The following is a 25,014-nucleotide window of genomic DNA, read 5'->3' as shown; positions in this document are numbered from 1 at the left end:
TTAGCCCATGAAAGCTTATGCCCATATAAATTTGTTAGCCCCTGTAGTGCCACAAGGACTCCTTGTTGTTTTTGCTGATACAGACTAACACGGCTACCGTTCTGAAACCTGACACCTACTTTCATAGATACAGTAACCACCTCAAACACAGCAAGAAATTAGTTATCTATAACCAGGCACCCAGATATCACAGAAGATGCTCAGAGGAGAAAGTCTGGCATATACACCTTAACTCACTCAAAACTACCTTCACCAAACAAGGACCCTTCACCAGAGAAGTAGATCACATAATGGAATGATCCACTCAAATACCCTGAGAGAACCTGCTTCAATACAGAAATAAAACACCCTCTAACCTCACACCTCTAGTTGTCCCCAACCACCCCTCACTGGAACCCATACAGAGTTCATCAAACAACTACAACCCATACTCCATGAGGATCCCATCCTGAAAGAAATCTTTCTTGAACCTCCTCTTCTGGCCTTCAAACAACTCCCTAGCCTCTCCAAACTTATCATCAGAAGCAAGCTCTCCACAGACTAGGACACACCAATTCAAAGCGGCGCCAAACCTTGCCAGAGCAACAGATGCAAAACCTACAGACATGTCTCCACTGCTACAATGATCAACACCCCCCACAACACACCTTTCAAGATCCATGGATCCTATATATTCCTATTACAGCATGTGGGGTATCTCATCCAATGCCCCAATAAACTGTAGGCAAAACCGGACAATCACTGTGTTCTCGAATGAACTCGCACAGAAAAATGATAAAATACAAAAATGCCCTATCTCACCCGTGGGTTAACACTTTTCACAAAGCGATCACTCTATCAGTCCTCATCCTCAAAGGAAACCTGCACAACGTTTTCAAAAGACAAGCCTGGAAGCTTAAATTAATTACTCTGCTAGATGCCAGAAATCATGGACTGAATAGAGGCACTGGAGTTATGGCCTATTACAACAATTTATAATCCCTCCTCATCCAGTTCCTTTCCCCCCTATGACTGGGCAGGTGTTAACAGTCCACTTCACCTTAAATGGTCCCTTGAAATAGGTCTTAACTACTTATACCAAACAATCTGTTCCACTTTGTATTTCATAGAATCATAAAAAGAAAAGGAGTACTTGTGGCACCTTAGAGACTAACAAATTTATTAGAGCATAAGCTTTCGTGAGCTACAGCTGTAGCTCACGAAAACTTATGCTCTAATAAATTTGTTAGTCTCTAAGGTGCCACAAGTAGCTGTAGCTCACGAAAGCTTATGCTCTAATAAATCTGTTAGTCTCTAAGGTGCCACAAGTACTCCTTTTCTTTTTGCAAATACAGACTAACACGGCTGCTACTCTGAAACCTGTCATTATGCAAGGCATAGAATCATAGAATATCAGGGTTGGAAGGGACCTCAGGAGGTCATCTAGTCCAACCCCCTGCTCAAAGCAGGACCAATCCCCAACTAAATCATCTCAGCCAGGGCTTTGTCAAGCCTGACCTTAAAAAACTTCTAAGGAAGGAGATTCCTCCACCTCCCTAGGTAACGCATTCCAGTATTTACCTGTGACGCGCCGAGTATGTTTCCCAGACCTGAGGGAGAGCTCTGTGTGGCGTGAAAGCTTGTCTCTCTCTCTCCAATAGAAGTTGGTCCTCACCCATCTTGTCTTTCTACTACTTGATATTCCACATATTCACTTCCTGTCAGCAAGACACAGCAACATAAAGGGCTGAATTGCATGGCAAAACATTGTTAGGTGATGTGCAGAAAGTTTCCCTTACTGGAGTAACACACAGGGTAAGTGCTGTGTCCATAGAGATTTTCTAAATAGCATATACTGCTAAAACTGAGCTATTTTCAAAAAATCACTTTTGAGTGGGGCATATATTCATTATACGAAACAGTGTTCTAAGTTTGACTTTTTGTTTGCTATTTTCTGTCCTGAAAGTAGGTTCTAAATCATTAATTTATTTGGCAACTAAAAAGATGGGCTGTAAAACCTAAGATTTGTTTTCTGCTTTGCCAGCGAGTGATACAGCACAATACTTTAGAAGATCGGTCAATATCTGATAAACAGCAGTGGGATGCAGCTATTCACTTCATGGAGGATACTCTCCAGAGTCGCCTCAAGGACAGTGAGTGCTCACACTTCATATTCTATGATAGGAAAAAGTTTTCTGTGCAGTGATGTATGAGTATGTAATCTCAATTACATTCTGTGTGTAGTTCATTTCAGACTCCTCACTGCTACTATAGTCCTAGCACAGTTAGTTAAAAAATTGATGAAAGGTATGTCTAAATCCCTTAGACTGCTTTGAAAATTTCAATAATTTAAAAAGTGAATGTGAAAACTTTATTATTAAATTGTTTTGAGGGTCCCATAAAAGAGGAGTTAGACATCTACTCTTTGATCATACTTAAGGTTTTGGTTCAATAGACGTCTTTCCTAGTAGCATGTATTTTACTGAGTTATATCTAATTTTTTTTTTCCTTTTCTAGCTGAATCTGTTATTGAAGACATGGTAGGCCCAGACTGGAAAAAAAGATGGCTGTACTGGGTAGGCCGCACTAAAGAACAGGTAAAAGCAAACAGAAATACTGAAAGTCTTGCATAGTCTTGTGGTGAGCATGGTGATTATTAATGACTAGATTTTAAAATTATGGACCTGTGCACTCTCTTGCTATTGCACATGCCAAACAGATAATTGTGTATACAGTTTGCAGTTTCCCAGGGATCATTTCTAAGCTTTGTAAACGTTAGCCCAAAGGAAATTATTTCTTTTGGAGACCTAGTAGGTGCAAAATATAAGAGATTGTAAACTTGTTTCCTTTCAACTTCATTGGAATTATGTCTTTTACTGTTCAGTCGTTAAACTGAATGTTTGTAGTAAAGAGGAAAGTTCTTCTCTTGGTAGATAAACCAATATGTAAGCAGGATGTTAATTAATTTAGTCTTTTGAATCACACAGTGCAGTATCCCACCATGGCTAAATGGGGTCGTTTCAGTAATGAACTACAGTATTATAGCTGGCATGTTATGGATAGCTTTAGTTAATGTCACCTCAGTCATTTCTATTCTAGGCCACTCTTCCAAGTTATGAGCAAGTGAGAAAGTTTCTCCCAATGAATTTAATGTGTCTGTTGGGTCTCTGCCCAAAAGGGAGTTATTTTTAGAATACCTGTATACAGTTGAACCTCAAAGTTACGAACGCCAGAGTTCTGACTGGTGAACTACACACCTCATTTAGAACTGGAAGTATGCAATCAGGCAGCAGCAGAGACCAAAAAAAAAAAAAAAAAAGCGAATACAGTACAGTACTGTGTTAAATGTAAACTACCAAAAAAATAAAGGGAAAGCATCATTTTTTTCTGCATAGTAAAGTTTCAAAGCTGTTTTAAGTCAATGTTCAGTTGTAAACTTTTGAAAGAACAACCATAATGTTTTGTTAGAGTTATGAGTATTTCATTGTTGTGAATAGCCTCCATTCCCTGGAGTGTTCGTAACTCAGAGGTTCTACTATAGAAAGACCTAGGAGGAAGGACCATGCTATAACATAGTACAGGTAGGAGACTGAATCATGAATAATATTTAACAGCAGCAAAATCAAGATAAAGATTGAATTCTGAAGATTTCCCAAAAGGGGTAACAGAATTACTTGATGCATTTTCTTTCCATTTCTTACTTTCTCTGGCATTCAAGATCCAGCATGATTCAAAGATAGCTGGTTCTGTGAAAAAAGTTAATACTGAATAAAGAGAGACATGGTACTTTGTCTAAGGAGGAGATACCAGGCTATAAAGTTACAATGCAGCTAAGAGCTGATTTGAGATTAGACAGCCAAGGGTGAACAGAGAAAAAGTTGAGGGACTTGTTGAGTTGGGTGGCAGCCATGTAGAAGTGATGGTCAAGTGATTGTGTCAGCTACGTGGAGTTTTAAATGCAGACCTTAATTAAAACCATTATTGTCAAGCAGTCTACACTTCAGCCTTTTTGTCCATATTGAGTATGTGATATATTTATTATTACGACCTATACTACTACTACAAGGGTTTTTGTAAACTAGGCTAATGGCATAGACATGGTATGCTATGCAAGTTGAGTGACATAAAGCTAGGATTCTTACCATTGTGGCTCTTCCCACGAATGGTGGTGCTGGGAAACTACTAACTATAAATAATGTGTCTGTGTTTGAAAGTGAGCTGTAGCTCAAAAAAGCTTATGCTCAAATAAATTTATTAGTCTCTAAGGTGCCACAAGTACTCCTTTTTCTTTTTTATTTGAGAATATTCGCAATGAAACAAAAAATGAACTTGAGAAGATGATCAAATGCAACGAAGACCATGCAGCTTATCTTGCAAATGATGAGGTGACAACTGTCCGAAAGAATCTTGAAGCAAAAGGGGTAGCAGTGGACCCATGTTTGGTAAGATGTAACTTTGTAGCAGAACATATGGAAGCGTTTGTATGCTCTTTCTAGCAATCATAAAAATAACTATCTAAACTGAATTTGTAATCCAGATGTTTCAGAATAAATTATTAAATGAATGCTTGCATGCAATGCACACATTTTTGTAGGGCCTTATTTGTTGGCTGTCAGACAACTGTAGTACAGCACTTTTGGATTTGACAGTGGAATCAGAATCTGCTAAGTAGATACGTTGCCTGTGATAGAGGCCCATATTGTGGCATGTCTACCCCTAACGTAGTAGTATCCATACAGTGTGTAGTGGAGGCAAATCTCCCACAGGGGCCAGAGGAATGATTAAACCTATTCTCTGTTATTTACGAAGACTTTGTGAATTGTATTTAATTGTATGTGCAGTTGACTTTGATTGAAGTTCATCTGTTTATATCCATGAGATGAATCAGCCAAAGAGGTTGAAGTTAACTCTATCGAAAGGGAGCATCTTTCTTCAGGGGACTGTCACCAGGGTGAAAATCTTTTGGAAAGTGGTTTACAGTTGTAACCGTGTAAGGTCCTTAAAGTAACCAGGCCCTTCATTTCATTAAACATGCAGTTTAAAAAACTAGTTATATAAGAAAATTCAAATATTGTCAATATTAGGTACATGGAGATTTTCTTTAGTGCTGTGTTGTTTTTGTAGTAACTTTGGCCCCAGTCCTACAAAGACGTATGCACCTACTTAACTTTACTACCATGAATACTCAAGCTAAGTACATAATAATAATAATAATTAATAATTAGCTTTTATACAGCATTTCTTATCAGAGGATTTCAAAGCACTTTACAAAAGGAGGTAGTAGCATTATCCCCTGTTTAAAGATGGGAGAAACTGAGGCAGAGAGGTGAAGTGACATGACTTGCCCAAGGTCACTCAGCCAGATAGTGGCAGTCAAGAACAGAATCCATTTCTTTTGAGTCTCAGAACAGTGCTTCATCTACTAGAACGCGCTGCTCTGATAAGAAAGCAGAGTACATGCATAAGAGTTTGCAGGATTGGGGTCTAAATAAACCTAATTAAGAAAAGTTCTAAAGACATATAGTTTCTTCATAAAACTAAGACCCACTAATATACTTCCCTGTGCCCTTTTCTGTCTAAACAGCAAGTTAACTAATGGCATTCGTATGGCATTCAAAGTGCTTGATCTGTTGTGCTCAAACGACAGTCTTTGCAGAGTGTGACCTGTAACTTGCATGTAACTCAGAATAACAGTGTGCCATTTACAAATGTCTGCACTCAATAATTTAAACTTCTGAGAGGATGCTGCAAACATTGAAGAATAGAAATGTAAACAAGCTATTTGACAGAATCCTTTTTAATGTTTGCCTTGGATTCAGTTAAGATGTTGATTATATGTTGTATAGCTTTCATTAATTCACCAGCTGATAACCGCATAACAGCTAATGTATACAGGGAAAGGGATTGTGCAAATCAGTTCTGCACTTTTTTCACGTGCTTAAGGTGAAATGTGATTATTAAAATACGTAAAATATTAACTGGAGAATGCCTGTGTAGTTTATCCATGAATTTTAACCACTTTCTTTTTAGATTAAAGACACATGGCACCAAGTTTATAGAAGACATTTCTTGAGGACAGCTTTGAGCCACTGTAATCTGTGTCGAAGAGGCTTTTATTACTACCAGAGGCATTTTGTAGACTCTGAGGTAAATTGAAGAACACATGGATACTGCAGTTTGGGGAATGCAAACAGCCTCAATGTCTATAGAGATCTAGCCAAAAAGAAAGCAACCATTTTTAAATTAATCTGTTCCTTTATATGCTTTTAAATATTCAATAATGGAATTTTGTCCATTGAAAGCAGACATAGCCAGCTGGGATTAAAAATACCATAAAGTGGTAATTACATAAAATGTCCACTAGATGTCAGTCATCAACTAAGCATCTCTTTACCTGACTCTAACTCTTCAGCCTGTTATGACAATGTAATGTTACGACAGCCCTCATGGACTATTGGCGTCTTCATAGAATCATAGAATATCAGGGTTGGAAGGGACCTCAGGAGATCATCTAGTCCAACCCCCTGCTCAAAGCAGGACCAATCCTCAATTTTTGCCCCAAATCCCTAAATGGCCCCCTCAAGGATTGAACTCACAACCCTGGGTTTAGCAAGCCAATGCTCAAACCACTTGCTGGTATCCACCTATTTGCCCCCACTTCTCCCATTAATGTCTGTTTTCCGTGTTGACTTTTAGATTTCAAAGCTGTAGTAGAGGAAAAGCCTTAGTACTAAGGAGAGTGGCTTTTGGGCGAAGAGGGTGGAGCTGTAGTGTTAGAAACAAAAATAAGGTTTAATATTTGGCACAATAAAATGTGGGCCATATGTAAGTAATTTTCATTTTTAATAATCAGCCACAGAGCTAGCAATCAGACCTCCTCTACTGAACCTTTTAGTATATCGGTGGAGCCTCCAGTATTTGTAAACGGAAGGTTTAGAGAGAAATGGCAGCTTTGTTCTGATGCAAACAGTGTTTTGGAAATCTGTTTTTGATCCTGATAATGGACGTCATCCCTTGAGATATGGAAATGGCTCAACGCATATCACGGATTTATACTTAAAATTATGGGATGATAAAGATGAAGAAAATGTCTGACATGTTTAGAGAGCCACCTTTTGTAACTTCATGTATGATTTGTATTTTAAACTGTTGGAAGTTTGATGATTGCAGTGTTGCCTGCAGCAGTACAAAAGGAAGGGGTTGCTCTTTAATCAGTATGTTGAGGAAAAAAAAGGAGAAACTGCCAAAAAAGCTAAAATGAAAGAGTCTCACTATGATTAAAGGGAAAGAATCAATGAACATAGTCTGAAATCTCCTCGTCCCTACTACAGAAGCCTCTCTACAGGACTGCTGTTGTCAGGGCTCTGTGGCACAGGATGGGGTCTCAGAGACGAGCTTGGGAGCTGCCATCCTATGGCACCAGGCATGCAGTCAGGAATACAGGCAGCAACCCAGCTCAATCAACTCCTCCTCTGTCTTATACCCTCTTTGGTAACCCCTCTATGAAGCTGGAACTTCCCATGGGCCTCGGGTATCTCCTGTAAGCACTTGTGCAAGCCCCTAACTCCCACATGATGTTCATAAGCTTTCGTCAGGCAGCAAGACAAAGTTTAGAGTTTGCCTGTCTCCTTCAGGCTGGTATAATACAGCCTTGAGAGCACCATGTGCCCAGTACCAGTTTGTATGTAGTGCCTGCAGGTCGCTTTCCTGTGCTGACCCTTCATAGCCCTTTCCACTGGAGAAAGGTGAACAACTGGATGCAGGGGGAGTGGGAGAAATATTTAACAAGAATTGAGAGTGGCCTTTGGCATAGGCATTGTGAATATGTTTCTTCATCTGCACAGCACATCTTTTCTATACGTCTTTGCATAAGTTAATGTGTATATGCTATAGTCAGTGTGTTCAAGAGTGTATGTCAGAGCAACCTCAGTTTTCTATTCAAGGGACTACACAGTTCATTGAATCCCCCTTGGAGAAGGAAGGAAAAGAAGCGCTAACACCTTCCTCTACCTGTTTCAGCTCGAATGCAATGATGTGGTTCTGTTCTGGCGCATACAGCGAATGCTGGCGATTACAGCAAACACACTGAGGCAGCAGCTTACTAACACTGAAGGTGAGGCTTATAGCGACTGACCTGTTTGCAACACATTGCTAAGGTTAATAAGCTTCTGTTACTTTCTAGTTCGTTAGAATAGAAGGCTGGCTTTGGTTTCATGTTTTGGTGTGCAACAAGAGGTGTCAAATATTAAACTGGGTTTAATGTAGGTAGTATGTTAAATATTTTAAACCTGTGAACAACTATTTTCAGGTGCTAGCTTGATGAACAATGCTGAAAAGGTTGAAATTTGTTCTGAGCAAGCAAGGAGGATGCAGGAAGAAATGAGCACAAGTGTATGTGATATAAAAAAAATGCTCAGTAAGGAACACAAGGAGAACCATGACAAAACCTGAGTTTGGCCTGAGGAGATTATCACAACGCTAAATTACTTGGTTCCAGAGCTGGAGTTCTCCTTCCACTGATTCTTCTCGGAAAGGACATCCTAAGGCTACTTGTTTAACGTGTTTATTATTTCTGATGTTGGTGATGTATATATGAGGCTCTTAAAGCTGAACTGCCATCATCCTGCTGATATCACTCAGCTCTTGAGCTCTCATGTTTCCTACACCAGAAGTTCTCTTGGCTTCCCAAGCATCTGGTCTAGATGAGAACTAATCAGCTAAGATTGTGTCCATATAAAACAAGAGAGCCTGAGGAAATGGTGCAGGGAACAATGGACCCCTACACTTCAGGAACTTTTCTCAAACAGTTTGCAATCTAGTCGTTCTTTTGGCTCTTAGGCTCCTGTTGGATGCCCAGATAACAGTGGTACCCAAGAGTACTTTTGTCCACCTTCACTGATTAAAAGAGATTGAGGCTTTTTCTTCTGGGCATTTCATACACTCAGCACAATATCCTTATGCTCCACAGGATTCTAACAGCCTTCCTTGGGGGAATCCAAGTTAGAGTCCTTATGATTAGCTCCTGTGTATTTTAGAAACAACCTCTCTTTATGCTCCAAGCCAGCACTGGAGATCAGCTGAGCTATTGGAAATGACAGTCACTAGATTTGTCCATCTAGGGATAAGGTCTGCTATGTTTAGGGTCTGTTGATTTTTTCAGGGCAAATGGCAGGGTTTATTTGTTTGCTCAGGCTTTCCCTGAAAAGCTGTTTGAGGGAAGCCTGTGACTCATGGCCGGAAGTTCATTATTAGTAGTTGTCATGGTATTAATTTATTAATGCACAAATGTGAGCTTCTAGGGAAGACCAGGGTTTGTAACTGTGTCTAGATATCACGTTTCATACACTAGAAATTAAGTGCAGTTAATATTTTAATACCAAATACGTAGGTTTTATGAAACTTCTGGCAAGATCAGCTTAGGAAGCTGAATGCATTATTTAAATTGTCACGTGTGAACTCAGCTTGCCCATACCTCCCCACAAACTTCACAAGTCCAAAAAACCAGGAATTTTTCTTTTCTTTTTTGGAGGGGATGAAAAAAGTAGTGTTAGCAAAGAAGAAAGTACATTCCTTTGATTTTAAACACTTCCCTATCAAAGAATTCACTAGTCTTTTAACATGTATTTTTCACAGTCAGACGTTTGGAGAAGAATGTAAAGGAAGTGCTGGAAGACTTTGCTGAGGACAGTGACAAGAAGATTAAGTTACTAACGGGCAAAAGGGTCCAGCTGGCAGAGGATCTCAGTGAGTAGCTGTTCTACTAGTATTTCACATAGGACTTGAAAGAAAATAGATCATGCAGCTGAGCCCTTTATCACATGAAATTGTGATGCCTATTTGCTGACAATACTAAATGTTAGTACAGATCCTTACCTGTAGGCCAGAAGGTCTGGGTCTTACCCAAAGTGCTGACAACACCATGCAGTGCTGGAGGACTGGTGTGTTGCTTAAGGTAGCATCCTGCTGATGAAACTGTAAACCTAGATCCCATATATATGTGCCAAGGGGGCTGTCAGGATGGAAGGTTTAAGATCTGGCTTTTCTTATCGGGGAACAAAAGCTGCCTCTACTTTTAGGCTGCTTAATGCTTCAGATAATAATAGATTCTTGGAACCCTTTCTGAAGCACTCTACACTCTATTATTGCAGCAGACCTTTCAGATATGGTATGGGGATGGTCCTGGTGTCAGGGAAGTGTGTTTTGCTGGCCTCATGAAAATTTGCTCAGACTTGGCAAACTTATGAAACTTGCCATTGCCCATCTGTTTTTTACACAGCACAGCTTGGTTTTTTTAGCACAATACCAAAATCCTTCAACATTTCATGAACACTGCGCTCACCGTGCCCCCATATCTCGCTCCAGCAGCCTACAAGCAGAGCAAAACCTCCAGAAGAGAGGAAAATGTACTGTGCAATAAAAGTCTGATCACATAATTGAAGACTGTCATAGTGCACATGCACAAGGGGGCCAAATTCAGGTCACAGGAAACGTGAATTCTGGCATTTCCTAACTTCACATGCTGGACTTCGCAACTTCATAACTCTTTTTTAACATAGCTTTTGTGTAAGTAGTGTAGGATATCAAGCGTGGCCTAGTGTGCTGGTCAGTGTTCCCTTAGTCAAGCAGTTCTAATCTCATAGATAGCTGAGCATATAATGGCTGCCATATTTTCCTAGTATATATACGTTGTTTTTCTTTAGCAAAAGGTTATGATAGCTGACAATGCTATATAAAAACAAATTCTTTATGCTTATTGTAAACTGTAGGCTAATAGAAGGACCTGCTGTTGACACCACCAGTCTGTATGATTACATTGAGAACCTACAGTGTTGTCTTTAAATTAAAAGTGCAGATAATTGGGAGGGAGGGGTATTCTGTAGGTGTTGCTATAGTATTTTAGGATTACAGAGAATGAGAACTTTTATTGGATATTGAAGTGGCCTAGTCAAGATCTTTTTAGTCTATTTCTTTTTCTTAGCATCTATGTGAAATAGCAATGATCTGAAGATGCATTCTGGTTGTTGGCACCTGGCTATCAACACAAAGTATCAGTATTGCTTCAGAAGTCCCCTGTCAGTCCTGCAGTAATGTTACTCTTAAAGTGAAATGGGCTTTATCCAAGGCTTGCCCAGGTTTCAACTCTTTGTCATCAAGCTGTGTAAAGAAAAACTGATTTCAGAGAAGCAACCGTGTTAGTCTGTATTCGCAAAAAGAAAAGGAGTACTTGTGGCACCTTAGAGACTAACAAATTTATTTGAGCATAAGCTTTCATGAGCTACAGCTCACGAAATGCATCCGATGAAGTGAGCTGTAGCTCACGAAAGCTTATGCTCAAATAAATTTGTTAGTCTCTAAGGTGCCACAAGTCCTCCTTTTCTTTTAAAGAAAAACTAGAAGCTATTTGATGTTTAAACAAAGAATAGAGTATGAGTGTTTAATGAAGAAATTATCTTCTTTTTTAGTGAGGAGTCGTATTCATTTTCTGTTGTTAAATGTTGTCCTTTTAATACTCATTTTGCTACTTTAATACCTATACATTATTTTTCTTTGCAAAAGCTTCAGATCATTGCATGATTCTTTGTTAGCACTGATTTATCCTTCAGTATTCCGAGCTGTAAAGCTGATATCATTTTTAGAAAATAAACTGTATTTATATAAAACTATAATGCTTAGGTAGTTTGGTAAATTAATGCTGCAAACAAGAAGAAAACTGAAGTCTTGAAGGTGTGATGCTGGCAAAGACCATTGTGTATCTCATGGAATTAAGAGAAGATGACTGTTAATGTTAAAAATATTACTGGGGGGAAGCAGACCCTGCTGTTAGAAATTCGTAGACACAAACTTATGTACTTTGGCCATGTGAGGTGCAGAGATGGAAATAACCTCAAGAAAGTGACCAAGGAAGTAATAGTGGCAAGTCATCGTAGTCGGAAACAACCAGCAAGGAGATTGATGGATAGTGTGTGATATCACGGGAGGCCAGCTGCTGTGAGTGCTCCAAGCCTAGCGAGAAGTCTTCTGAAAATTCTGCCCTGATTCACCAATATTCAGTGATGAATCAGTGGATTTTTGCTCACTTACATAATGTTTAGAAGTGAAAGCAAGATATTATGAAAGCTAAAAACTTGGTACTTAAGACAGCTATGTAAGTGTTTAGTACTTTAAAATATCTCGGACCATCCTGGTTTCCAGTTCCATTCACTGAAGGAGACAGCCTTAATAGACTGATGTTTCTTGCTACAAGATATCTGTAGCAGAAAGCAAGACTTCCAGAGAGAGAAGGATGAATTGTGGCCATAGCAACTTCTATATAGGGCCCTCCCAAATTCATGGTCCATTTTGGTCAATTTCATGGCCAGATGGTTTTAAAATTAGCCAATTCACAATTTCGGATCTTTACATCTGAAATTTTACGGGGTTGTAACCGTGGTGGTCCTGATCCAAAATAGGATGGGGTGGGGAAGGTTGCAAAGTTGTTGTGGGAGGGGGAGGTCACAGGATTGCCACCCTCACTTCTGTGTTGCCTTCAGAACTGGGCTCTGAAGGCAGTAGCCACTGAGCTTCCTGTGGCTAGAGGAGGTTCCCGGAGGTGGGTCTAATCCCTCCAGAGCTGCTGGGAGCACCTCAGCTGGAGGCGCCTAGCATCTAGTCCTGGCCAGTGGCGGATTAATGCGGGGGTCCTGGCAAATTTGAGGGGCCCCTGGAAAAATGGGGGCCTGAGCCCTGGCTGGAGATATGGGGGGCAGAAGCCCCGAGCCCAGTTCTGGGTTTGTTGCAGTGCAGAAATGAAGGTGTACTACCCTCACTTCTGTGCTGCCTCTGGAGGTGGTTCTGATCTCCCCACCGAGAGCTGGGGAGGGGCAACTCCTGTCCCTCCCCTCCCCAGCCCGGCCCATACTAACAGCTAGGAGCCCCAAGCTGGGGTACTCCCAGCAGCATGGGGAGATGGGATTTCAGGGGCAGGGCTTATTTCACGGTTCGTGACACGTTTTTCATGGCCTTGAAATTGGTAGGGCCTTACTTGTATATTATTAATTAATGAATATCAGTGGGTATCTAGTAGTTTATATTCAATAAAATGTAGCAACAAAAGATGCCCGTGTTTCTTGCAGGTCACAGACACTAACCGCAGGTGGGTTTTTTTATTAACTAATCCTCATCTAGTGCACAGTTACAGTGAAAGATGATGTATGCTGACATGTTCTGTTTTATTGTACCTTTGGGAAGATTTTAAAACCATCAGTGCTTGGCTCCGCAGTCAATTCAGAAACATTCTCCTCACTCTCTTGTGCATGTTTTATTGCTAAGTGGTACTAATTTAGTGAGCAGATGATTGAGAGAAGATTTCTTGGCTTTCTCCTTAGTGTACAGAGAATGCTTTTCTTTGTTACAATTTTCATACACCTGAGAGATCCTTTCTGATAACACCAGGCATTGAAGTCTCAGTAGGACCTACAAGTAATCTCCTCCATAAGCATGAAGTGGCAATTAGAACTCCACTACTTCAGGAAAGGAAATGCTCACTCTCGCAGTCCACACTCATTAAATGTTTGGATTTTAATTCACCAGTTGAGATTTAGCTTCCTAGTTTGAAGCTCTACTCGTAAAGGAAGTCTAGATTATTTAAATACCCTTGACATGTCAGGATTTGTCTCCTGATAACAAAAGTCTAGCAATGTTGCTATGCTACCTCAAATTTTTAACACCAAAGCATTGGAAGTGTTTTATTTGATTTTGGTTTGGTTTGCCCTGAGATGCCAGTTGATGGCATGTTTAGTATTCTAGCTTGGATGACACAGCCTCATAATGAGACTACATATAAATCACAAAATTCTCATTTGATGCATGTTTTTATTGCATGTATTCTAAATCCTGGAGTAGAACTTCTAACTCTGTGTGTTTCATTAATGTCACTCAGGCCCTGAATCTAACTTTAACTGTATGTTACTTTCCACATTTTATTTATAGACATTCCAAAGCCTGTTCATAAACTGATTCCTTACACAGCTTAGCACAAACTGTATAAAATATAGATGGTTCTGAAGGTTGTACGGAAGATCTTTTGGGGGGGGAAGTGTGTGTGTGTGTGTGTGTGTGTGCGCATTCATTTCAGAGAAATGCCAAATAGTCGTATTATTATTGGGACTGTAAATAGTGTTAAATAAATAACGTGAAGTCCTAGGACCAGAAACACCTGGAAGAAGGGGACAAAGAGGGAGAAAAGTAATTGACTGGGGGGAAATGTGATTCAATATAATGTCTTTAAAAAGTGCCTTGCATATAGATGGACTTAGAAGTTTGACTTGTGTTACCTTGAACAAAACACTAAAATTATTTGCCACCGGAAAGCTACAGATGTTTACCTGTAAGTACAGATTTAGACATGCTCATTATTTTATGTAACATTTGCAAACAAGGCGCTGCATGGGTCATCTAGGTCTGTCTTGTTCCCTGTCTAATTGGGCACTTACAACGCTTCTGGATTACAAATTCAGCCGTTGGTGGGACCTGTTGTCAATTCGCTTGTCCCCTAGCTCCTTAGCCACATGATTTCAGTTTGTAGTATAGATAGGACCATACCTGTGTTTTGTAGCTTGACTAAAAACAGTTCCAAATCTTTAGCCTATCTGTAGGATACTGTTGAAGTCCCATGTGTGTTACCAAAAATGCAACTGTCTTGTAATTGAGTCCTCTGACTTGTTTGTATTTGTAGTTCAGATGGAGCCCAAGTGGCACAACAGTAAGTTTCACTTATGAAACTCGGATTCCATAACAACCCTGAGAATCACACCAGACAGCTCATTAAATATGTACTCTATATGCAGGATCTACTAGCATTGGTATGGAGGAGTAGGAATGAAAGCAGTAATGTTTAAAAATGTTATATAAAGTATATTTTGCACTCATAAAAGTGCACCTTGTCAGTCTCTTTCTCCCTCCCATTGTCGCCTTCATTTTTAAGTCTCTGCTTTGGGCACAAAAGGAGTCCTGTAGCATCTACTGATAGCAAAGTAAAATCCATACTAATGCCTAAGGCCACAGCTGCATAGAGAACTTTTGTGTATATTGTTAAAGTTCTAGCCTGATTTCTGCTGTTTAAATGAAGGAGAGCTGATATACTGTTATCTGTATGGTTACAGCATGGAAAAGGGCTAGTCTATGAGTCTCCTTGAATGGCATATATAATCTTTTATTATGTTTTACCTATACATAGTGATTTCTACTGCATTTCTGCCTTATTTTACTTTCATCAAAGTAGTTAATGCTGTACACTTCAGTTTGTTGTTTCTCCATTGGTCTTATTGAACATTGTTAAATTTAAAAAGCGAGCAAATAACTACTCAAAATGTTAAAACTTGTAGGTTTGCTAGTGTATTTTGTCGTCGGGGAGTTGTTAGTGGTTGGTTACTGGGTCTTGTTGCCATCAAAAAGCTTGGTGCAGGCTTTCAGACCTTTTCTGCTGGTTTAGTTAGAAGAACTTGTTTCTGTGCAGTGCTGTTGTCCAGAATCAGACTACAGATTTGTATCCTACATGGTAAAGAAAAGAATGCAGATGAATGATTTTGATCTTGCACTGAAATGCAGAATTCCCTTGATTTTGTAATTTGTTTCCTAAAACAAAATAAATGACAATTACTTTAGCCGCAAACTGGACACCATTAAATTAGGCTTGAAAAAAGACTGGGAGTAGATAGGTCATTACACAAAGTAAAAACTATTTCCCCATGCTGAATTTCCCCCCTACTGTTACTCACACCTTCTTGTCAGCTGTTTTGAAATGGGCCATTCTGATTATCACCACAAAAGGTTTTTTTCTCCAGCTGATAATAGCCCACCTTAATTAATTGGTCTCGTTACAGTTGGTATGGCAACACCCATTTTTTTCATGTTCTCTGTGTGTATATATATCTTCCTACTGTATTTTCCACTGCATGCATCTGATGAAGTGGGTTTTAGCCCACAAAAGCTTATGCCCAAATAAATGTGTTCATCTCTAAAGTGCCACAAGGACTCCTCATTTTTTTTGCTGATATAGACTAAAATGGTTACCACTCTGAAACCTGTACAGAAGATTAATGCTGTGAGGGTGGCTTTCATCTTCCAACAAAAATCTTCCTGACATAGATGCTCTTTGCTGTTGAGCTTCCCAATGAAGTGGGCCCCAGAAATATTTAACTGTTTTGAGAGTTCCGCTCTGTCTGACTGATTTTCTTTTAGAATTTCAGTCAAAATAATTCAAAATATAAAGGGCCAAAGTAAATTTCCTGTATAACATGAACTTCATGCTGTGGCTAAGTTGCCGTACAGCTTTCTAACACAAGATGGCAACATCTGGCCTTTGTGGCAGCACTGAGAAAGATCAGCAATCAGGAGTCGTGCTATGCCAGGTGTCCAGTCTCTGTTTACTATTCTTTACTGTTTGATGCCTACACATTGTCCAGGCAGCAAGCATTTGTTTCTTGGATGCCCAGGCAGCGAGCATGTGTTTCTCGGATGTTAAGTTTGTTTCCTTTGGGAGGATGCAGCACTTGTCTGGGCTTGCCTCTTATTTTCTACTCTTTTACTCTTTCTTACTCAGCAGTTTGCACTGCTTAGATATGACTGTGAAGCTTTTTCTCTATCTTAGCTACATGGCTAGATTATTAACCATAGCTGTATTTCAAGGTTTGGCTTTACAAAGCAATTTCAATAAGTAACTATTATTATACATCAAAAGGAAAAAAATCTTGCAAATCATTTGGAAAATAACCACACAGAGCAGTTCATGAGGTCTTTTTCACTTCTGAAGCTCCATAAGCAACTATGGACGTATATTATAGGAGCACCCACAACAGGCTAAGAGCTGTCAATGCAAACATGAAGATATGGAATGAAGCCCTGTCCCCATTGAAGTCAGTGGGACTCTTGCTATTGACTTTGGTAGTGTAAAGATTTCAGTCCGGTCTCTGCTCCAAGAAACTTAATATAGATCTCAGGGTGTCCTTTCTTTTAAAAAAGAAAATGAGTACTTGGGGCACCTTAGAGACTAACAAATTTATTTGAGCATAAGCTTTCTTGAGCTACATGCATCCGATGAAGTGAGCTGTAGCTGTATTCTCAAATAAATTTGTTAGTCTCTAAGGTGCCCCAAGTACTCCTTTTCTTTTTGCGAATACAGACTAACACAGCTGCTACTCTGAAACCTTTCTTTTAAAGAGCTTAACTATGAATGCTGCTTAAAAAATCCCAGACCACTTTTCTTCAAAATCCAATGTCTGCACAGTGTATGCGCATGTAAGAATTATTTAATATGCAAAGCATCTTCCCACAGTTCTGTGTGTGCTATTCATCCAACATACTGCTCCCTCATAATTCAGGTATTGTAACAAACAAACCCAAAAACAGAAACAAAACTCCATGCAGATCCTATTTGTGGGGTGGGAGTAGTTGGCAGGGAGCACAGTAGGAGGGTGAGGGATCAGCAGAATACTGAGGGAAACCTGACTCTTAAATAACTAAGTGGTCAGCCCCCAAATCGGTTTGTCAGCACATAAGGTATTGACACCTGTGCAGGTGTCACAGACTAGTCAGGACTTCTTTCTACACAAAGGCCTATTGAAACAGAGGAAGGCAGTTGAATGTGCACAAAAAGAAATTCCTACCTTAGGGCGATTTTCTTAAATTCTGTCATAGTTCTAAAATGTAATCTTGATGCACAGAATTAGCTGTAATTATTTTCTTCTAAAGGTCAAAGTGTATCAAGACTAACTAAACTAGTATTCCAAAAAACTCTTCTGCTTTTTATTTCTAAGGCTAACACTGGGTTTTGTTACCTGTTGAAGTCACTGTATGAAATTTTTAGTGTGTTATGAATTCATTAGAATTGGATTTAAGCCTCTGTTGCATTTTACTTTGGAAGTGTCCTTTTAGCGTGCCTGATTTATGTTGGTTGAATATTGGGCATCCTTAGCACGCCATCGTAGTTCAGTTGCACATCTGTGTACAGTTTCTCCCCAGATTAGACTGGTAATTGAAATACAGAGAGTGTTGTGGAGCCAGTATTTGGAGTTTCTGGGTAATATGCAGCCATTTGTTAGATTCCACTTAAACAAGGGAGTTCCTGGTGTCTGTGGAATGTCTGCGTAGAACAAAGGGTGGTTAAAGACACACCAGTTTTTAATGTCATGCATTTAAGTGGATCTTGGTGCCAGAGTCCATTAGCAGTAATTTGGGGGCAGCTGTAGCATAGTACTGCATGGTGACATTATTTTCTTCATTGTTATGAGCTGCAGAAAGAAAATGCTGCATGAAACTAAATTTATAGTGTGGAGCTGACTATCCCATATTTGTATTTCACTTCACTGAGATGACTATAAGGTTTCTAGTGACCTCTTCCTGGTCAGATCCCATGACCTGTTGACCACATATGTTCCTTAAAATCCTGTCCCCCTTTGGCTTTCCTGACTCCATTTGCTCCAGATTATTTTCCTTCTAAATCGGAACTTTTAAACATAAGGACTGATAAAACTCTAGCAGCTCTACTGGTCACAACCATGGGTGAGGAGTAGTCTCTCAGGGTGGAAGGGTCCAGATCATTAGGGCAAAACCAACACCTTAAATTCCACCTGGAAACCGATAGATAACCAATGCCGATTAAATAGAGTTGGCCACAATTACTTTTATTTTATATTGGTGCTTAAAATATTTATTTATTGCCAACAATATGTTTGGATTCTGCAAGACTGAGGTAAAGGGTCTAATTCTGTAAGCACTTACTGTGGGGTCCCAAAGTCCCCAGAAGGGACTCTAAAAGATGGACATGGAGAAGATGTGGACTTGGAAATCCAGAGAAAGGAAGCACATACAGGGATCTTTAGAACTAATTATTATCATGGAAGAAGTGAGCTTTTAAAAGAGATTTGAATGAAGACAGGATGATAACTTTGCAACCAGTGAGCTACACCATTTAACAAGGGGAAGCTACATTATGTACAGGTTTCCTAATGGCCCTCAGATATCCTCATAAGGAGCACATTGCTGTAGTCTAATCTTGAAGTGACAAAGGCAAGGATAATAGTAGTGAGATCTGCATCTGAAGGGTTTGTAACCTTCTGAACAGGTGCAGATCCAACAGCAGTCCTGGCTATCCCTGCTATTTGATCATCTAAAGCAGCTGAGGAACTAAAAAGACCTGCAAAAAGAAAAGGAGTACTTGTAGCACCTTAGAGACTAACAAATTTATTTGAGCATCCGATGAAGTGAGCTATAGCTCACGAAAGCTTATGCTCAGATAAATTTGTTAGTCTCTAAGGTGCCACAAGTCCTCCTTTTCTTTTTGTGGATACAGACTAACACGGCTGCTACTCTAAAAAGACCTGCAAATTCAAGTCAGTATATGCCCTCAGTTACGGTGGCTCTTATCGTCCACTCGTTCTCCCTCAATCTTCTCTGGATTTGTTCCTTATTTAGTGCACTCTCATCTATGCCCCAGTCTCAGCCAGAAACTGAATGCTCACCTACACCATCTGTATCTGATAAGGTGGAAATGTTAGAGGCAACATGACATGCTTCCTCACAACCCTCCCCTGATGCATGCTGAATTGTGGGGAGGGTGTGTGTGTGAGAGAGAGAGACAGCATATGTATAGTTTGTACATGCACACTGAATATGATTGTTATCATTAGGATTAAAATATATTCAGCTATTTTTGTTTAGTGTTCCTACTCTGTTCTAGTCAGTTATAGAGCAAATAGCTATTATTTTTATCTAGTCACCTTTGCCTTATTTTTAATTCAGTGTAGCCCAGTGCATGAGACCAGCTAAAGCAAATGTACTTTGTGGTAGTGGAGGCATCTTGAATTTAACAGTTCTTTGTTTTGGACAGCTGTGTGAAACTGACAAATTAAAGCAGTTGCTAGAGGAATGTGTAGGATTGTTTGTGTCAAAGTGCAGATAAGGTAGCTCCTGCTTTGTGTCATGGCAGAAAGGGCTTTAAAGAGCCGCGTCTTCTCAAAGAGGGAAGTAATCCTCAAGGGAGAGCATACATCAATTGTAAGCCTTCTCTGATGGAGCGATGGTTTTCTTAACTTCAAAATCCCAGATGGCAAAGATTGGAGTGCTGTGGTTTCTTAATGTTATTGATGAAGAGCCAGGCACTAATATCCAGGTTCAAAAACGGATCCTCACAAAGTTTAGCACATTCTTCGCAGACCAAAACCATCATTTAAAGTCAACATAGAAAGATAATGATAAATCGGTGTAGGACCGAAGGGATGCTTGCTGCCTATTAATCTTGTCTGAGTCCAATGATCTACCCTTTGATGCATGTTGTTCTGGTGTTATGTTTACTAAATTTAATCTCTTCCTGAAATGTACTGCACGTTACAAGGATGGAAACAGAATGTTGGGTGCTAGTTTTAAAAAAACCCGATCAGTTATATGTACAGATACCATATACATCGTTAATTGGATTTTCACGTAGAAGTAGTAGTGTTTGTAGAAATGCAAAATTATTGCGGGTGGATGAATCAAAAGAAGATGAATCAACCAATACCAAGCTGTGAAATATATTAATCAGACCCTAAAAGACCTAAGAAATTAGTGTCATCAGTGTTTCTTTACCAGCTTAGTTAGTATTGTGACGGTGATTTTCCACCTAGCTTCCAAGATGGAAGGCAATATAAAATAAAAGAGAGAAGTATAGTAATTAATATGAAAATGAAGAATAAAGTAACATCTTCTCTTTCGGAGCAGGAAGACTTAAGGAATTAATCTGTATTCCTGACAAGCAGAGATGAATCATGGTATCAGTCCTATCTCTAAACATGTCTCTTGTTATAATTTCAGACAGACATTTTCTCTTTTAATGATGAAATTTAATATAAATGTTGTGGTAGATAGACTTTACTGGTTTGTGGTCCAAGTAACTATTGAGTACAATCCTCCTTTGGTTTGAGGACCAAAATGTATCAAGTTCTAGCACTTAGTTTTTATAAAGATCAATATTCACATTTCTGCACTGGGATTTACACAAGTAATGGCCTTTCATAATATGGTTAGTCACAGAAGTTGTCTGTGCGTCAGCTGGAGGAATTTAAACCGTTTATGTATTTGGATGAGTCATCACATAGTGTTCATGGTCTGCTTTCAGTTTGTTTTTCACCTACTCCCTCCCCAGTTAACGGGCATGTTGCTCTGATACAGTGAATGAAAACGACAGGTTTCCTTCCACAATTAAATCTTTGCCTGATTGTAGAGCTGATTCAAGACATTTCTATTCTGTGTTAGTTCCTCATCACTGTACATCTGGGCACCTTCCAGGCATGCATTAAGCAATGTGACTAACATTTATTGTGTGCTCCATTCTGTCTCTCGTTTTGGCAGTTTTAATTGGAAATCCGATACTTAATGAAAATTTTGAAACATGTGGTAGGCTCTGAGCGCTGTTTATGGTAGTGCTGTGGCATTAATTACCTTCCCTTTTACAGGGATGTGGGACCTGACAAGTTCTCAAACGTAACTAGTGTCAGGTCAAAAGTCTCAGTAGTTGTCATTTTCACCTCTGCCTAGCTATCTCAGCTTTGATACTATGCTCCTGCATTGTCAGATATGGGGCGATAACTTCATGTTTGCCAGTCTGTAGAGCCCTGGGGACTACTCTGAGAAATACAGTCAGCTTCTGTTCTATTTGATTGGGGAGGGGAAAATGTGTTGCTGGAAACAGTTTCATTAGCTGAGTCGGGCTCATGTGCAGACCTCAGGCCAGTGTGGGTCAAGACATTGATTAATTAGTAGCCTACACTTTCATCAGTACAATGCACAATTCATGTTTTATGGGGGGGGGGGTTCCTAAGAGCATTTTAGCAATGTTAAAATAAAATGGCAATGCTAAGTACTTGTGAAAGTATCTTTAATGTCTTCAGACAAGCTGGCTTTCTGACTGCTGGTTTTGCTCCATCCCCTAGCATGAAGTAAAGGTGGGGCTCTTAAGTGGCGGTTGATAACTTTTTGCTCAAATATGATTTGAGGATGAAGTATCATTAGTGCTGGTAGCTAGATTGATTTAAGCGATGATGATTATACATCTTCTATCCAGACTCTGTTCCTAGCATCAGTTTCTTGCAGTGTTTGACCTGGTGTCATGGTTCTGGCTTATAGCATGTTAACCATATAAGCTGGGGTTTCTAAATTTCCTTTGGCTGAATCCTCCCCTGAAACAGGAAGGAAAAGAGAGAAAGACCGACAGGTTCTCTGTCTATGGTGGGGAAGCAGGCTCCCCTGATGTTTCCTGTTGTGGTCTAGTTAAACAAAGTACTTGGTCAGTTCACTATCAGGAGGTCATAGAAGAGCTCATGTCCATAAAACTAGGATGTGTTAAACCAACTCCTGGAGATCTGGCTGTATTTGGAGATATATAAAATGGATGTGCTAAATATTTTGTTTTTGTTTTAGAGTTCTGAGAAGATGCTAACCTTTGAAAGTAAGATCAATATCCATCATTATAATAGCATCTCACTTGTGCTATCAGCCATGCAGAGTATCTCCTTGCACCACTCCCCATACCACCAAGAATACCAGCATTCTAGCAGCACCCAAAATGAACTGCCTGTTTTCAAGGGCTGGAAAAGTGATTTAGTGCAAACATGCTTAAGTTTTGCCAGTAGCTCTGGGCTCCAGCTAGTAAAACATCACAGTGCTGTTTTTATCTTCCTAGCTCTGTAAAGCAAGTCTTATACATAGATGTGATTAACGCTTTTGTGTCATGATTATCCAATCCCAATGAATATACTTTGAAGTTCAAAATTTACAGAAAGTATTCATTTAATCTTGCCATATATTCGCATCTCTTGCATGGTACAGTAGATTTAAGAAACATATTTGATAACCGTAAATGTTAGTTTTACTATGATGTTACCTTGGTTAGCAGCTTTGTTCATTCTATGTTGGCTACCAGTAACGAAGTGGTATGCTAGCTTTTCTGCAAGCTTGCATTTTAAGTCTGTATATTTTTAATGATTCATGGATTTACTATATGAACTATTATAAATTCCATTTAAACTTCTCCAGTACTGCAGTGCTTTTATTACACTAATGAGCTAATTGTTTAAGAATCATTCACTTGATTCATCCTCCTGTTCTGCCTTTTTTAAAAAACTTCAGCCACTGAAGGGCTTTTGACAAACCAATATTTATAACAGTTTGACAGCAGGATGAGGAACAGCGTTTGTCTTTGTAACAGCTTGAAGAAAGGGCCTTTCCAGCACCCAGCCATGCAGTTACAATCTTGACCTCTTTCTTATGCTGGGAACATACATACAGCAGACAAGCAGCACCTCCCATGTGTTTTCTTGACCCTCTGACTGTCCATTCACTTCCCATCTGTTTTCCAGTCTTAAAGGAACAGAGGGGGCCCTCTTCTTATAAATCTGTCTTTGCAGGTGATAAATGATGTTCTGTCTCTTTAAGGGCTGCTTGGGTGGTTTTTCCTTTTTTTCTTAGTTTTAGCTTTCCCGTCGGACACATCTAGAGCAAAATATGGTATGTGAGCAAGAGGAAACTGGCAAAAAAATGTGATGAGCCAATGTCAAAGGATTTTTTAACATTCAGCAGGACATGACCCTGCAGTGATCAGTAAATTATAGTATTTACTCTTCTTAGCCTTTTGAGATTTGTGAGGTGGGAGAAGGCATGTTGATGCAAGTTTTGTAACTTGTGGGTGTAGGGGTTGTTTTGGGAGTTGACTTTTTTGGACAATCTTTAGAACACTTTCCCCACATTGTTTTAGCAAGAACTGGAGTTTTCTATGGTCCTATAGAATATGGAAGAACTTGGCACAAAGGGCTGAACCAAGAAGAGATTGTTTCACTTAGCCCCCTTTATATTTGTTCAGTGTGATTTTGTATATAATCGTGATTTTTGGAATAACGTGCTAGTTAGTATGATGCTTGGCGTTCTAATCAGTCTGACTATAGACTGTATTTTCTGCTTACTGAAGGAAAGATGTGTTCATAACAGCGAATCAGAGATTTTCATAAAGGAGTTGTAGCAAACTAACTTCTTGTGTAGAAGGAATTCAGGGAACAGAATGGAGAAAATTGACTTAGGGGAAAGATTTAAAAGAACTAAAATATAAGCGCCAGATAAAAGGAAGGACGGATCAAAACCTACGAATATCAGAAGGGTGTAAACACTCAAAAAGGAGAGGAATTATTTAACAAAGTACAAGAAGCCAGAACTTATAGGGGTTATAAGTGTTGTTTTATAGTGCACCCAGTCTACTAAGGTGCTTGGTCGAAGTTTATAATAGAAGATAGGTCTCTATCGTCAAGGAGTTTATAATCTCAGACCCCGATCCTGCAATTCAATGTCTATAAATGGGCGCCATTGACTTCGGTGGGGCTCTATGCCAATCAGACTGTAGACTCAAACCTTGAATGATAGACTGACGGACACGTGAGGATGCAACATACACCAAAAACAGGAGGGAGGAGGGCAAGGAAGCGCAAAGGTCAGAGGCCTGCCTTTTGTGATCACTCAGTTAAGGCATGCATATGTCATGGCTGTGCAAATATTTCCTCTTCTTTTTAAAGAATAAACTTCTTTTGTAGGTAATGATTTGATATTGAGCAAAAGTTTCAGGCTGAAAGGCAGGAGAAACTTTTGACAGAGAGATGTGTTGGTCTGCAGAGTAGATTCCTACAGCGTGTTCAGTGCCCCAGTTTCTTGGGTTGTTTAAAAGTAGCCCGAACAAAGAACCAGAGACCATCCTGCTGGGAGCAATCCTGTATAGGCAAGGAAATGGACTAATGACCATCTCCCATTGTCTAACTTGTGAGACTGGGAGGCAGCATATCTTAGTTGCAGAGAAGACATTAGAACTCAGAAGGTTTTCTGCCAACCTTGTGCTCATTCCTCTAAGGCCCTGAATGAGAAAAGTCTTTATGTAGGAAAGCACTTAAATATACTTAAATGCTTACCTAAACAGGGATCTAAATGTGTGATTTCTGAGCAGATTACTTTACCTCTCTGCTTGAGTTTTCCTATCTGCAAAATGGG

The 25,014-nt window shown here is 39.6% G+C and overlaps 1 protein-coding gene across 7 annotated transcripts in view; it reads left to right on the top strand.

Moving 5' to 3' along the window:
- OPA1 (OPA1 mitochondrial dynamin like GTPase) overlaps nucleotides 1-25,014 on the top strand; it is an 85,536-nt gene that overhangs the window by 48,334 nt on the left and 12,188 nt on the right. For 6 of the 7 annotated variants that reach the window (XM_038415511.2, XM_038415509.2, XM_038415510.2 and 3 more), the window contains 6 exons: nucleotides 2,024-2,132; nucleotides 2,497-2,576; nucleotides 4,281-4,421; nucleotides 6,010-6,126; nucleotides 7,999-8,092; nucleotides 9,613-9,723. In XM_038415511.2, coding sequence (XP_038271439.1) covers nucleotides 2,024-2,132; nucleotides 2,497-2,576; nucleotides 4,281-4,421; nucleotides 6,010-6,126; nucleotides 7,999-8,092; nucleotides 9,613-9,723 — 652 coding nt within the window. Of the gene's footprint in view, nucleotides 1-2,023; nucleotides 2,133-2,496; nucleotides 2,577-4,280; nucleotides 4,422-6,009; nucleotides 6,127-7,998; nucleotides 8,093-9,612; nucleotides 9,724-22,410; nucleotides 22,635-25,014 lie in introns of those variants that run through there. The other variant, XM_043491735.1, reaches the window with a different exon arrangement.

Source organism: Dermochelys coriacea, chromosome 9 (genome assembly GCF_009764565.3).
Source record: "Dermochelys coriacea isolate rDerCor1 chromosome 9, rDerCor1.pri.v4, whole genome shotgun sequence".
Lineage (NCBI taxonomy): Eukaryota > Metazoa > Chordata > Testudines > Dermochelyidae > Dermochelys > Dermochelys coriacea.
Note: the sequence above shows the minus strand (reverse complement) of the source record. Positions and strands in the feature narration are given on the sequence as shown.